Consider the following 15,952-nt stretch of genomic DNA (forward strand, 5'->3'; position numbering starts at 1 on the left):
TAGGGGTGGGGGGGGGGGTCAGACATTTGTGACGAGGTGTGACGAGGGGGGGGGGGGTGTTTGAGAAATGTGACGTCACATCAAAATGCGCAACTTTAAATAAATATAGACAACACGTTCTACTTAATTTGATTAATGTTTTCTCCTACAACATCAGAGTGCAGCGCCACATTAAATACTCACCCATTCACTCATTCATTCACTCATTCACTCACTAACTCATTCCCTCACTCACTCATTCACTCACTCATTCCCTCCCTCACTCCTTCACTCATTCATTCACTCATTCACTCACACAGCTACCCACGGTGTGCGCGCGCCAGGTGGTGCACCACCTGCGTGTTGTGGGTGGGGCTCTCACCCCACAGGGGAAGGTGTGGGTGGTGGGGGGGGGCTCACCCCACAGGGGGGAGGAGGGGGGTGTGGGTTGTGGGTGGGGCTCTCACCCTACAGGGGGGGGGGGGGTTGTGGGTGGGGCTCTCACCCCACAGGGGGGGGGGTTGTGGGTGGGGCTCTCACCCCACAGGGGGGGGGGGGTTGTGGGTGGGGCTCTCACCCCACAGGGGGGGGGGTTGTGGGTGGGGCTCTCACCCCACAGGGGGGGGGGGGGGGTTGTGGGTGGGGCTCTCACCCCACAGGGGGGGGGGGTTGTGGGTGGGGCTCTCACCCCACAGGGGGGGGGGGTTGTGGGTGGGGCTCTCACCCTACAGGAGGGGGGGGGTTGTGGGTGGGGCTCTCACCCCACAGGGGGGGGGGGGTTGTGGGTGGGGCTCTCACCCCACAGGGGGGGGGGTTGTGGGTGGGGCTCTCACCCCACAGGGGGGGGGGGGTTGTGGGTGGGGCTCTCACCCCACAGGGGGGGGGAGGAGGGGGGTGTGGGTCTGGGTGAGGCTCACCCCAACAAGGGGAGGGAGGAGGGGGGTGTGGGTTGTGGGTGGGGCTCACCCCACAAGGGGAGGGAGGAGGGGGGTGTGGGTTGTGGGTGGGGCTCACCCCACGAGGGGAGGGAGGAGGGGGGTGTGGGTTGTAGGTGGGGGTGTGGGTTGTGGGTGGGGCTCACCCCACAAGGGGAGGGAGGAGGGGGGTGGGGGTTGTGGGTGGTGCCTCTCAGCGGTAACGGCGCCCCTCTCGAGACCCCCGAAGCGCCCTCGAGTCGTGGACAGAAGCCGGCGGGACAGGGGGTGGGGGGCGCGAGCGCGTGGGGGTCCAGCGAACCGCGGGGGTCATGAAAAGCCTTCGCGCTCGTTTCAAGAGGAATGAGGTAACGATGTCGCTCCCATCTTCACTTCGCGATCTTGGACGGCTCCGTCGTTCGCGTCCGCGCGGCGTGAACGACGCTGGATTCTTTGAATGGGGGGGGTGGGGGGGGTGCGCCGTGGGTTGTGTGGGGGAGAAGGTGGAGGAAGGATGGACGAGGAAGGATGGACAAGGAAGGAAGGAGGAGGAAGGAGGAGGAAGAAGGAAGGAGCGAGTTGATGGCGTGAAAAGGGGAAGTGGGACCGATTTCTCGGTAAATTCACGTAGAAGGGAAATAATAAAATAAAACAAATTAAACTCTAAAATTCTCACGACGTTTCGATTGCAACACAATCATCATCATCAGGTGTGAAAACTACAGCAAAACAAATTCTTGCTGTCGTGACAATTTGATTGTTAATTTTTTTTTTTATCATTCTATTATTTCCCTTCTACGTGACTTTACCGAAAGAACCAAGAAGATGAATCCCTGCTGCAGTCACGAAAGCTTTAAATCGAAATTTGGGACCAATCTCCTTCGCGTTCTAGCCTCGTGGTCAGCGAAGCCCGCGGACCCGAGTTCGATGTTGATGTGCGGTGCTTTTTCTCGAAGACTTTGATGTTTTTTCCTGGATTTTTCTGTTTGCCTGTAGTCACTTTAAGATGTTTTCTTGTTCACGTTCATGTTTCTGGAAGACTTTGCTGTTTTTTCCTGGATTTCTCTGTTTGCACATAGTCACATAGTCACTTTAAGATGTTTTCTTGTTCTAGTTTTTTGTTTGTTGCGGTTGCACCCGATTCAAGAGCCGAATGGCTCACAGGGCTATACCTAATCAATGAAAACTGAAAAACTGAAAATATCAGGTCACGTCTATGATGAGAATGGCATCGTTGGCTACAGATGCCCCCCACGACCGACACGGCCTGGGGATGGTGTTCATCCAGCAATGGATTAACAAAGTGGTCTGGGCAGTGAATGGCTCCGGTTATTATTATTTTAAAAAATCAAACTCTTTTTTTGTTTAGTAACTGACGATGTGGGAAGAGGTGAGAGGAAATGAGGCGACAGGTTTTTAATGTTTTAGCTTCAATAGATGTCCATGTCCGTCGTGAAGCCGGGATGGTCACTTGGCAAAGTTCATTATGTGACGGTATCACCGGATTGCTGCACTTGTTATGTTTAGTTTTTTTGTGTACGACGACTTTGCAGGCTTAATGATCGCAGTTGAGATTCGATCCCAGGCTACGGGTCTCTGTGCGAGTCTATGGGTCTCTATGTGAGTCTACGGGTCTCTATGTGAGTCTCTGGGTCTCTTTGCGAGTCTACGGGTCTCTGTGTTGAGTCTATGGATCTCTATATGAGTCTATGGGTCTCTGTGCGAGTCTACGGGTCTCTATGTGAGTCTACGGGTCTCTGTGTGAGTGAGTCTATGGGTCTCTATGTGAGTCTATGGATCTCTATGTGAGTCGATGGGTCTCTATGCGAGTCTACGGGTCTCTGTGTTGAGTCTATGGGTCTCTGTGCGAGTCTACGGGTCTCTATGTGAGTCTACGGGTCTCTATGTGAGTCTACGGGTCTCTGTGTGAGTGAGTCTATGGATCTCTGTGTGAGTATATGGGTCTCTGTGTGAGTCTACGGGTCTCTGTGTGAGTCTACGGGTCTCTGTGCGAGTCTACGGGTCTCTGTGCGAGTCTATGGGTCTCTGTGCGAGTCTACGGGTCTCTATGCGAGTTTACAGGTCTCTGTGTGAGTCTACGAGTCTCTGTGCGAGTCTATGGGTCTCTATGCGAGTCTACGGGTCTCTGTGCGAGTCTATGGGTCTCTGTGCGAGTCTACGGGTCTCTATGCGAGTTTACAAGTCTCTGTATGAGTCTACGAGTCTCTGTGTGAGTCTACAGGTCTCTACGCGAATCTACGGGTCTCTGTGCGAGTCTATGGGTCTCTGTGCGAGTCTACGGGTCTCTATGCGAGTTTACAGGTCTCTGTGCGAGTCTACGGGTCTCTATGCGAGTCTATGGATTTATGCGTGAGTCTACGGGTCTCTATGTAAGTCACTGGTGACCGGAATGAGACCATCACCGCGTGGTGGTGTGGCCTTGACAACGGTGCCTCACTGCTGTGAGATGCAGAATTGCTGAGGACTTGGAAGCCTTGAACGTGTATTTCCTATGTTCGATTAACGGTCATTTCAACATTTTAACAACGGTTTTCGCGGAACCAATAAAAATCGTGAACGGAAGGACCACTATCATAGCTGCAGTCAATCCATGCGGTGTTATTCTTGTACAGAGAAAGTGAGTTTACAGGTCCATACGGCGTACAACCGTTTCAGTACGGGCAAACAATAGTATTGTCTATTTTTTTGCGTTTCTCCCTGGTGATGGGACTTTGTAAGATGAACGTGGAGATGTATAAGGGGCACAGGGTGATCAATAAGGTCTTCATTGTATACGTGGCCGATCATTGACCCTACTTGCACAACAGCCTGGCAGCGCCTTCCTGAAAACGAGTCGCGTGACCCGGCGAGGCCTTTCCTTTGTAAACAATCCTCATGGATACGAAAACGAAAAATCATCGTACGTAGTGAATATATATAAATACGCGATATTGCTTTTGACAGCTGTGCAAAAGCACACACGCACGGCATATAATAACAACGACACTCAGCACGTTCGTCGATAACCCCTGGGGCCTCCTCAACGCACAATGTACACTCTAACATGCGACGTTTCGGGCGACGGGCCCTTCTTCATCATGGTGATACGAAGAGACACTTTATTTGAAGTTTTCTACTAAAGACTTCCACAACGATAGACCTCAGGCTTCGTTCCTGTCCTCCTGCTTTCATCTTCCTCCGAGCGTCCCCCACTCCTCGTGCTCTCCCCTTCTATCTCCCTCGGCTCCCTTTCTCGAACCTTCTTGTCCTTGTTTAAACCTCAAGGCAATCCCTGTCCTTTTCCCTTTAACGAATCATTTCCGTTTCCCCGTTCAACCCCCTTATTCTGCAATCCCTTGAAAAGTCTGCCTCGCCACCAATCGCTTCCAATCGGAGATCTTTGTTAATTTTTTTTAAATAGCCGTCGGGCTGCACATGACTTGGGGGTAATTTTTAAATCCTTTATATTAAGTTCACTTGCTTGCTTGCTTGCGCGCTTACGACCGTGCAAATCTTTCGGTCGTTTTTTAACCCACTTCCCGTGATCAAATCGAGCTGACATTTTGCACACAGACTCGTTGTGCGTGACAATTAATTTTCGTGAAAAAAAAATTCCCAAATTTTCCACTTTTTAGGAAAAAAAAAATGTCATATTTAATTTAAAATACCAATGTGATAAAAATGAAACTCTTACTCAAGAAAAACAGAAATGAATAATAAAATAAAACCGATGCCACGCATATAAAGGATTTATAGTGAAAAACTTTGTTTTTACGGGTTAATTTTTTGGGTCATTACATCAACGCAGGTGACGGACATCGACGGGCAGGTGAATGTACAGCGGCCGACTGATGTGGGCGTGGCTCACTCGCCCCGCCCTCCTGCTCGCGCGACGGCGTCACGCGGATGGGCTCGAGTTGCGTCTCCATGGCGACGAGGCGCCATTAAACTTTCATCGCCTCGGTGACCACGGCCCACAGCGCCCGCATGCTGATGAGGGTCACGATGAGGGTGATGAGGATCATGAGGGTCACGATGATAGTGATGATGATGATGAGGATCATGATGATGATGAGGATCATGATGATGAGGATGATGATGATAATGATCATGATGATAATGATCATGATGATGATAATGATCATGATGATGATAATGATCATGATGGTGATGAGGATCATGATGATGATGATAATGATCATGATGATGATGTACATGATGATGATGATCACGATGATGGTGATGATCATGATGATGAGGATGATGATGATAATGATCATGATATGATCATGATGATAATGATCATGATGATGATAATGATCATGATGGTGATGAGGATCATGATGATGATGATAATGATCATGATGATGATGATCATGATGATGATGATCACGATGATGGTGATGATGATGAGGATGATGATGATAATGATCATGATGATAATGATCATGATGATGATAATGATCATGATGATGATAATGATCATGATGGTGATGAGGATCATGATGATGATGATAATGATCATGATCATGATGATGATGATGATCATGATGATGATGATCACGATGATGGTGATGATCATGATGATGAGGATGATGATGATAATGATCATGATGATAATGATCATGATGATGATAATGATCATGATGATGATAATGATCATGATGGTGATGAGGATCATGATGATGATGATAATGATCATGATCATGATGATGATGATGATCATGATGATGATGATCACGATGATGGTGATGATCATGATGGTGATGATCATGATGATGAGGATGATGATGATAATGATCATGATGATGATAATGATCATGATGATGATAATGATGGTGATGAGGATCATGATGATGATGATAATGATCATGATGATGATGATGATCATGATGATGATGATTACGATGATGGTGATGATCATGATGATGGTGATGATCATGATGATGGTGATGATCATGATGATGGTGATGAGGATCATGATGATGATGAGGATCACGATGATGATCATGATGATGATGAGGATGATAAAGTCATCGGTAAGCACCACGTGACGGTTCGATCCCTCCTCGGAATCTGTATTTAGACTGGAGGAGGAGGATGAGGGGTGGGAGGAGGGGGAAAGAGGGGGAAGAGGGAGGGGGAGGAGGAGGGGGAGGAGGAAGGGGGAGGAGGAGAAAGGGAAGAGGAGGAGGGGGAGGAGGAGGATGAGGGGGGAGGAGGGGGAAAGAGGGGGAGGAGGAGGAGGGGAGGAGGAGGGGGAAGAGGGAGGGTGAAGAGGGAGGGGGAGGAGGAGGGTGAAGAGGGAGGGGGAGGAGGAGGGGGAGGAGGAAGGGGGAGGAGGAGAAAGGGAAGAGGAGGAGGGGGAGGAGGAGGATGAGGGGGGAGGAGGGGGAAAGAGGGGGAGGAGGAGGAGGGGAGGAGGAGGGGGAAGAGGGAGGGTGAAGAGGGAGGGGGAGGAGGAGGGTGAAGAGGGAGGGGTAATGGGAAGAGGAGGAGGGGAAGGGAGGAGGGGGAGGAGGAGGAGGGGAAGGGAGGAGGGGGAGGAATCCAGTGAGCTATGGAGCTCTTAGTTCACAGATGTCCAGCAGTGGGCACGGGGTCCGCGAGTTACACGGACAAACGACACGAACGACGACACGAGAGTGAAACCCACAACGACGCTCACAATCCGAGTTAACGACGTTTCGCTGGTGGCTCATTGTAAATGTTGTTGTGGGTTTACCTGTGTGTGTCGGAGAGCAAATGGGGAGTGGTGGTGCCGCGGTTAGCGCGGTGCGCTACGAATCTGGCGACCCGAGTTCGATTCCCGCTCACGGCCAACACCGGTGACGATTATCTGAACCTGGGCCTGGGCATTCCCTAGGTCGACTCAGCCTTAAATCAGTACCCGGTGTCATCGCCACTGGGGAGACAAAGGTGGTCGGGCGTGGTGCTAGCCACCCACCCCCTCGTACGCACTTCATAGGTGCTCGCTAACAGCACTTGCCCCAACAGTCTGTTCAGGCTACAGGGACTCCTTGACTTAGGGACGAGTTAGGTTCCAGAGGTCTGTTTGTAAGTTGATTTGTTCGTAAGTCCAACTTTACTCCTGTCGATTCCAAACGTGTTGTACGTCATGTACACTTAACACGGGGAATGGCTTTAAAGGTTGATAATATATATTTAGATGTGGATGCCACTGGTTCTTAACGTTCTGTAGATGTAGATGCCACTGGTTCTTCATGTTCTGCAGATGTAGATGCCACTGGTTCTTCACGTTCTCCAGATGTAGATGCCACTGGTTCTTCACGTTTTGCAGATGTAGATGCCACTGGTTCTTCACGTTCTGTAGATGTAGATGCCACTGGTTCTTCACGTTCTGTAGATGTAGATACCACTGGTTCTTCACGTTCTCCAGATGTAGATGCCATTGTTTCCTCACCTTCTCCAGATGTAGATGCCACCACCGCCATCTATTGCACGCCGGTTGAACTTACGAATCTCGGTCCGAACAGGAAACTGGACATGCAGACAGGTTGGTTCGTATCTCTGAAAGTTCGTAAGTCGAGTGTTCGTAAATACAGGAGTCCCTGTATGGGGGGGGGGGGGGATCTTTGTAAACCCACAAGAACATTTGACCATCCCCTCCCGTCGCTGTCCCCGCAGGGTGAGTGGGGCAAGGCGGAACAGCGGCTGCTGGCGGCCGTGGAGGCCCGCGACTACGAGAGGATCGCGGCGCTGCTGGCACGCAAGGCTGCGTCGCCCACCAAGCTGGACAGCGAGGGCCGCTCAGCGTGAGTTACCCTCTCCCTGGGGGCCGCAGAGCGTGAGTTACCCTCTCTGGGGGCCGCTGAGCGTGAGTTACCCTCTCTCTGGGGGGCCGCTTAGCGTGAGTTACCCTCTCCCTGGGGGGCCGCAGAGCGTGAGTTACCCTCTCTCTGGGGGGTCGCTGAGCGTGAGTTACCCTCTCCATGGGGGGCCATAGAGCGTGAGTTACCCTCTCCCTGGGGGGCCACAGAGCATGAGTTACCCTCTCCCTGTGCAGGTTCCACATGGCCGCGGCGAGGGGCTACGAGGAGTGTCTCGACGTCATCCTCTTCCACGGCGTCGACATCATGGCCACGGACGCCGCAGGTCAGAGTTCGACACCCCCGGCCTTTTGGGGGCGCAGCGAGCTGCAAAGACACACGCCTCGTGCAGACGGGAATGGGAAGAGTCCGTGTGTTTTTGTTTTGCTGTGCCGTCTTCTCCTGGCAGAGCCAGGGGGTACGGCTATCACTGCCTCGTGGTGACACTCGCTGGCGTCACACGGATGCCGTGAGCGGCCGTACTCATGAATTCATTACTCACCCTTGTTAATCTGGAATAACGCCCGACTGGCGAATACACACCCTGCGAGTGTGTATTCGGTATGGGGGTCAGAGCCAGTGGGTACAGCTCCTCCACGACGCCCATGGGAATGGGAGTTAAATGATAAACTATATTTTTATTTTATTTTACTAGGTGTAAGGCCCCACTGAGCTGTGTAGCTCTTTTTCAGAAGCGACCTGGCCATCACAAATGATAGCTCAACTAAGTGAGGTATCATGTGGAAGTTTATAGCAGCCAAATACCAAGAACGCATGTTGATTCTAAATGTGGAGGGAAAAACCGGAGGACCCGGAAACAAATCCTCAACATCACGGAGAGAGAGAAACGCAAACTCCAAATATACAACAGGCACCAGGGTCGGGATCGAACCCACGATCTCCTGCATACCAGGCGAGGCAGTGAACATCTCGCCACCGCGGCGCCCCTATCAACATCTGCGCGTGATCCACAAACCCTCGCTGCTGCTGCCTCCACAGGTCCGGGTCACGGCAGCCACGTGCAACGTAGCCACCACCATCGCCAGGCAGGTGCGGTAGAGCGAGCAGCTCCAAATCGGAAGGTTGCAAGTTCAAATCCTGGTCGTGGGGGTTGACTCAGGCCATCCGTCCCTCTGAGGTCGATAAAATATGTACTCCCCACGCCAAAGGAACGTGGAATTTCTACCACTGCCTCAGAGTTGAGATGACCACCAACGCATTAATGATCATTCTAGCTGGAAATCACTCTGACTTTGACTTTCTAGACACATAATGCCTAACACTACGTCATAGTGACGTATAAACAAATGTTGTCCACCCTGAGTGGCACAAGTTGTCCATTCAGATGGCCGCATGTCTCAAGGCAGCCGTGGCCTCTCATCTCTCTAGGGCAGACGGCCGTTCACCTGTCCGCCAAGTACGGTCAGCCACAGTGCATCAAGAAGCTCATACAGGTGAGATGGCACCCACAGGTAAGGTGGAAATAATACGAAAAAATTTATAGCCAACTCTTGTTTTCTTATTTATCCGGGAGAGCCGCTCTGGGTTGTAGGACGCTCGGGAGAAGTTGTGTCTACCGTGGTGTGTCTCCCTCAGTACATGTGTCCGGTGGGGACTCAGGACAACACCGGCCGGACTCCACTGCACTATGCAGGTAAGGGCCATCATATTGATCATAACCAATACGAAATCACCATCATATCACCATCACAGCCATCACAATGATCATCACCATTGCAATTTCACCATCACAGCCATCACAATGATCATCATCACTATTACGATATTACCATCACGTCCATCACAATGATCATCATCACCATTACAGTATCACCACCACGGCCATCACCATGATCATCATCACCATTACGATATTACCATCATGACCATCGCAATGATCATTATCGCCATCACAATGATATCACGACCATCACTCATCCCCTTGCGTTTTTGCCAATCCCAGCCGCCTGTGGGTGCCTTCTCTCCGTCCAACTTCTGTGCGACAACGAGGCGGACGTCAACACGAGAGACGAGGTTTGTTGCCTGCCCACCGCCCGACCTCTCGCTCTGAGCAGCCTCCCGGGTCAGCGACCTTAGGGGAGCTTCCGATTGGCCAGCGTTGAGTACGAAACTTAGGCTGGTGAGTCCAAGTAGGGAAGTGCAGGGCTTAATGTCCTTGCTGAATGTATTCCGGCTTGCCGGTCGACTGAGTGGAGTAAGCGACACGCGACTCGTGGGCCAGTCGTAGCGAGAGGTATACGACTGCACGTGGTGTGCCAGGCGTGCGGAAATATTTTTCTGGGGTCACTGAGACGGACAGAGCCAGTTGACGTTAATCCCTGTTAAAGTGGCTGTGTATGAATTGAGCTTGGTGAAACAGGAAGTGGCGGTGTATGAAGTGAGGTTGGTGAAACAGGAAGTGGCTGTGTATGAAGTGAGGTTGGTGAAACAGGAAGTGGTTGTGTATACATTGAGGTTGGTGAAACAGGAAGTGGCTGTGTATGAATTGAGGTTGGTGAAACAGGAAGTGGCTGTGTATGAATTGAGGTTGGTGAAACAGGAAGTGGCTGTGTATGAAGTGAGGTTGGTGAAACAGGAAGTGGCTGTGTATGAAGTGAGGTTGGTGAAACAGGAAGTGGCTGTGTATGAAGTGAGGTTGGTGAAACAGGAAGTGGCTCTGTATGAATTGAGGTTGGTGAAACAGGAAGTGGCTGTGTATGAATTGAGGTTGTGAAACAGGAAGTGGCTGTGTATGAAGTGAGGTTGTGAAACAGGAAGTGGCTGTGTATGAAGTGAGGCCGGTGAAACAGGAAGTGTCTGTGTATAAATTGAGGTTGGTGAATTGGGAAGAGCCCCAGACAATCCCCCCAAATCGTGTAGAACTTTTGAAGTTCGCGAAAAACCCAGATAAAGTCCACCACACTTTGTAGGGTTATTCGATCCTGATAAATGACTCTGCCACTCGCCTGCCCTCCCCTCCTCCTCGCTACCCTTCCCCCATTGGCGACAGGAAGGGGACACGGCGCTGGCCATGGCGGCTCGCTTCGGGCAGGCGGAGGTCTGCCGCTTCCTGCTCCAGCAGGGCGCCGAAGTCAACGGCGGCGACAACCTGAATCGGTCTCGACGCAGCGCACTGGGGCGCTCCGCTTCACCACACGCGGCTATACGGAGGGGTCCAAGAGTGGACGGCACCTCCTGTGTCACGATAAACGTCGTGATTCTCGCGTCTCACCTCCCCCTCCCTTGTCCTCCCCTCCGCTCCCACGCCCCCCATGCTCCATGGTCATGCCCCCCCCTCCCCCGTTTCCTTCGTCATTCCTGTTTCGTTCCCCGTCTGCATTGTCTTTCCCCCCAAGCTCCCATCTCCCTCTTCTCTCTCCAAATGGCACCCCCTGCAATCCCTATTCCTAATCCCACATCTCCCCTATCCTCTACCTTTTCTCCACCCTCAACTCCCTTCCGTCTCCCCCTCCATCGCTACCCAGTCTCCCATCCCATCGCCCACTGTTTCCTTCACCCCTCCTCCATCTCCACTCTGCCATTCCGTGTCTACCGTTCCTCCGCCCCCATCTCCCGCGCCATCTCTCCCACTGTCGCTCCACTTCTCCCTTTACACACCTCTGCATCCTCCCTGCCTTTTGCCTCCCGTCCCCCTCCCCTCGTCCTCCGGTGATCGGGAGGGGCGCTGCAGGACCCCTCTGATGCGCGCGTGCGAGCACGGGCGGCGCAGCGCCGTCGAGGTCCTCCTGGGCGCCGGCGCCGACACCAGCGTCGCCGACTTCCTGGGGAACAGCGCCGCTCACTACGCCGTGCTGTGCGCCGATAACCGCCCCGGGCTGCTGGAGCTGCTAAGAGCCAAGAACAAGCCGACAGCGGCCGCCGGTGGCACTGACAGCACAGCCGCCAGCGCCGGCAAAGCCGCCGCCCGTGGCGCCAACATCACCAGCGGCACGTCGGCCACCAGCACCACCAGCGGCACTACCACCACCACCAGCGGCATTACCGCCACCACCGCCAAAATCGGCACCACCGCCACAACCGCCACAACCGCCACCAGCGGAGCGACTGCCAGCGCTGCTGCTAGCGGCGCCAGTGGCAGCGCCGTCGCTGCCATAGCCAGTGCCACCACCGCCGCCATGGCGTCCTCCCGTGGAGCCACTCAACCTCCCGGCAAGGGTGAGAGTGGAAACCAAACCACAGCCAGGCCCAGTGTCTGGCTGTGTTTGAGACACCGAGCCAGCACTGTTGAGATCGCATTGTCCTCAGGAATATTATTCCTGGTGTTAGATCAAAATGGCCCTGCAGCACTTGAGATTATGAATGCAATGAAATGCGTGAAGGCTGGGTGGCTGCCTCACATGGGGTTCATCATGGATGCGTCTCCTGGGCAAAAGTATTAGCTGCTTAACACTTAATAGGCTTTCGCGACCAGTGTAGGTTTTTGTTTGTTAGATGGCGCAAATATGAATGTGTCGTTAAACCCGCCACCACCTGACAGCCACTTAAAAAGAACAATGTGCATGCATAATGTATGATTCTTACCATATGAATAACCCAACCGGCAATGGATACCCATTGTAATTTTTATGCATTCGTTAATTCCCCCCCCCCCTTCACACAAGAAGGGCTCACAAGTGACGTCATCACATCTACCCCTCTATTTAAGGAACGAAACAGGACGATTTATCCACAAATCTGGCTGTCGCCTGATGAAGATAGTCGTAATTACTGTCGTGCTCAGATTGTAAATGTTGTGGATTTGCTCTCCAACACACCGGTTAGTGCTGTACTAGTGACGAATTGGCACGTTCTGTTTATGTGACAACCCTTACTAGTTGGCTGTGTCGGGTGGTGGCGGGTTTAACGACACATTTATGTTTACGCGATCTAACCCAAAAAATTATGTATTAGCTTTTTTTTTATTAGCTTGATATGTAAACTCTGACTTTAACATAGCCACTTCCGTGACCAGTTACATGCTAATTCCTCACATTAACATCATGCTAATCTCCCAGTTACATGCTAATTTCTGACTTTAACATCCTGCTAATTCTCTCACATTAACACAGCTTATTCAATGCTAAGTTCTTCTGTTGATATGTAAACACCTTTGTCAAGGCACTCTTTTCCTCCCACCCAGCTTAAAATAAGCTGCCAAGCTTAGCAGTGTTCATTGGAGCGCTGTCTTTCAGACAGCTCTGTCTTCACCTGAGGACGGCTGCTTGCGTTGTGGCCGAAACGTCGTGAGAATTTTATTTTATTGTTTTATTTTTATTATTTTATTATTTCCCTTCTACGTGACTTTACCGAAATAACCAAGAAGAGGAAATTGTGTATTAGCTGCTGAATGTGATGGAGATCTCTTGACCCAAGCTTCGTGTGTCCACAGGGCCAGCACATGGCACACACCAGCAGGTACAGCCACACATACACCTGACCTATAAGGACAAAGATCCCCCATATAGCCTTTAATGGATGGTTGGGGAAAGTGCTGTTAGCGACTAGCCCCTAATAAGGCGGGCACGGCACACAAGGGGGTGGGCGGACAGAACCTCGCCTGGCCGCCTTTGTCTCCCCAGTGATGATGTTCACACACCAGGACACATTCAGATATCACCGATGTTTGGCCGTGAGCAGGAATTGAACTCGGGTCTCACCGGTTTCCTAGCACAGTGTGCTAACCACTGCGCCACCGCTCCCCACACACACAAACACACCACACAGACACATCTATAATAATAACAATTTTGTCAATCCACTGCTGGATGAAGGCCTCCCCACACCATGCCGGTTATGGAGGTTGTTTGACCATACTTCACCGCTCTGTTCAGTGCGGGTTGGCGAAGAGGGTGCGGGGGCTTAGGACTGGTCCAGATGTTAGCCGTGGCCGGGAATCGGAATCAGTTTGCTATCCATTATGCCACCACTCCAGACACCTGTAATACACATACATTCACAACTACACAAACAGGCCTAGACACATACATATGTTGAGGAGTTTCCACCGACGCCCTCGGAGACGCAGGTAAGTTGAGAGGCTTCCGCCAGAGGTTTATCAAGGATATAACAATAACACACAGGGTATATAACTTCCCAGGGGTTAGGGGTCCTACACTGACTCCCGCCACACGACCCTGCTCTGTCTGGTCCCAGCCCGGCTAGCTCCGGTCTCTCTCTCTCGTGTCGGATCGGGGACTCTGCCAACTCCACCGACCGGAGAGAGAAGCACCTCTACGGCTACCACCGGCTTCTCTTCAGACTCACCTCTTGATCCCTCTACCCCTGGTTCTCTCTCTACCCTTCTACCATTACCCGTTCCCACAGTGACCCCGCTTTCATCACAGGGTCTCCCTTAAGTACTCTAGGAGACGTGACGTCATCGCACTGAACGGCACACCTGACGTCGCATCCCCATTTCACTCCTCTACACATACACAGCCACTCCTCCAGGCACATCTATAACCACAAACCTATACACGCCAATATCCACTGGTTACATGCACAGCCATAGCGGCAGCTATAACCACACGACTGCAGACACCGCAGATGCAATTATAACCACACCTCCCTGACAACACCCACAACCTCACACACATCCAACCTGGGCACACGTGCGTAGCCACCCCGCCGCGGAGACACCTGTGCCCCCACATCCCACGCCCTGCCACGTGTGACGGTGCGGCCACTTGCCCAGCAGAAGGCCGCACAGCACCATGGGAAGGAGGGTGTCGGCCATGGGGGTGGCGACGGGGTCAAGAAGCGCAAGGCGCCACCGCCGCCCCAGCGGAGGCCGTCCGGCAAGGTAGCACGCACGCACGCGCGCGCAAACACAAAGGTCCCCCGTGTAGGCTTCACAGACTGAATGGGGCAAGTGCTGTTAGAGAGGAGCACCTGTGAAGGGGGTGGGTGGCCAGCACCACGCCGGACCGCCTTTGTCTCCCCAGTGGCGATGTTTACGCACTGCACCAGGTACTCATTTGAGGCTGAGCCGACCCACGGACCGTGAGTGGGAATTTACCTTGTGTCACCAGGTTCATAGCGCAGCGTAGCGTTAATCCGCTACACTACAGCTCCCTATACACACAGAGATGCATGCACACACATACAGGGATTCCTCTACTTACGATCGAGTTAGGTTCCAATGGTCTGTTCATAAGTCGATTTGTTCGTAAGTCCAACTTATGGCTTTAAAAGTTTAATAATCTCCTGTAGATGTAGATTACACTGGTTCTTCATGTTCTGCAGATGTAGATGCCACCACCACCATTTATTGAACTTACGCCTCTCGGTCTGAACAAGCAACTGGATATATGGACAGGCTTGTTCGTATCTCTGAAAGTTCGGAAGTAAAGGAGTCCGTGTACAGTATGGTACAGGGACTCTTCTGAACAGACTTTTGGGGCAAGTCCTGTTAGCAAGCACCTATGAAGGACGGAGCGGTACACGAGCGGGTGGGTGGCCAGCACCATACCCGACCGCTCACAGGCGCACGCACGCACAGAGGCCATCGCTACGTTTCGTCTCTCTCAGGGTCAAAAGCCCAGCAAGGTCGCAGAACCAACAGCGCCCTCCTCCACCTCAAAAACGACGGTGATGACGGCAGCGGCAGTAGCAGCAGCCGCCCCCTCCAAGGGGAAGGAGGCCAGAGAGGTGACGGGCAAAAGTTCGAACCCTAGCACCTGCCTCCTGACCCGTCGCATGGGCAGCAGGGCTCGTCAGCCGTGAAGTCGCCCGGTGCGAAGATCCCCGGTCCTGTTGAGAAGCCAATCCGGGCAGCCAAGGCGACCTCATCATCATCATCAACGATAATGACGAAGACGACGACGATGACGGACGTCCAACTCGAGCACGGCCGTCCGGACGCCATCGCCTCCCGCCGGGGTCCCCAGCGAGGCGCTCGCTAACAACGGCAACGCGAACAACGGCAAGCAGCGCATCCCCTGCCGCACAGGCCAACCACTCGGCACTTGCAGTCTCCGGAGAAACCGGAACGCAAGGTTTCAAAAGGTGCCGAGATTGTGGAGGAGGAGGGAGGAGGCGGAGGAGGCAACGGCCGTCTCTCCATCACCCAGCTCTAAACCTGACCAGCAAAAGCCGCCCACCTCTAAGTCTGACCAGCAAAAACCAGCAAGCACCAAACCAGACCAGCAGAGAGCGTCAACTTCTCAGTCTGACAATCGAAAGCCAGCAGATTCTCAATCTGACCAGAAAAAGGCTGCCGCCTCTAAG

The 15,952-nt window shown here is 52.5% G+C and overlaps 1 protein-coding gene across 4 annotated transcripts; it reads left to right on the top strand.

The window, feature by feature from the left end:
• Window positions 1–1,136: 1,136 nt before the first annotated feature.
• LOC133347720 (ankyrin repeat domain-containing protein 24-like) lies at window positions 1,137–15,631 on the top strand. 4 transcript variants are annotated; one of them, XM_061560542.1, is made up of 12 exons: window positions 3,477–3,531; window positions 4,702–4,904; window positions 7,542–7,669; window positions 7,921–8,009; window positions 9,113–9,177; window positions 9,320–9,377; window positions 9,687–9,757; window positions 10,734–10,840; window positions 11,415–11,899; window positions 13,113–13,138; window positions 14,421–14,525; window positions 15,254–15,631. In XM_061560542.1, exons 2-12 carry the CDS (start codon window positions 4,881–4,883, stop codon window positions 15,446–15,448), a joined length of 1,353 nt encoding a protein of 450 aa, XP_061416526.1. In that variant the 5' UTR covers window positions 3,477–3,531; window positions 4,702–4,880; the 3' UTR covers window positions 15,449–15,631. The 4 variants fall into 4 exon arrangements, with proteins under 4 accessions (XP_061416356.1, XP_061416442.1, XP_061416526.1 ...); XM_061560372.1 differs by lacking the exons at window positions 3,477–3,531; window positions 4,702–4,904 and adding an exon at window positions 1,137–1,261; XM_061560458.1 differs by lacking the exon at window positions 4,702–4,904 and having other exon boundaries at window positions 3,475–3,531.
• Window positions 15,632–15,952: the final 321 nt, after the last annotated feature.

This window comes from Lethenteron reissneri, chromosome 1 (assembly GCF_015708825.2).
Source record: "Lethenteron reissneri isolate LAM-NWPU_2019-01 chromosome 1, ASM1570882v1, whole genome shotgun sequence".
Lineage (NCBI taxonomy): Eukaryota > Metazoa > Chordata > Hyperoartia > Petromyzontiformes > Petromyzontidae > Lethenteron > Lethenteron reissneri.

Excerpts from the sequence above, each read along its gene's own strand:
- LOC133347720 (XM_061560281.1), top strand. The coding sequence starts at position 5,309 with ATGATGATGATAATGATCATGATGATAATGATCATGATGATGATAATG. Across the intron at positions 5,933-7,541 it reads TGAGGATGATAAAGTCATCG|GGTGAGTGGGGCAAGGCGGA; the intron begins GTAAGCACCACG and ends CTGTCCCCGCAG. Across the intron at positions 10,841-11,414 it reads GGCGGCGACAACCTGAATCG|GACCCCTCTGATGCGCGCGT; the intron begins GTCTCGACGCAG and ends GGGGCGCTGCAG.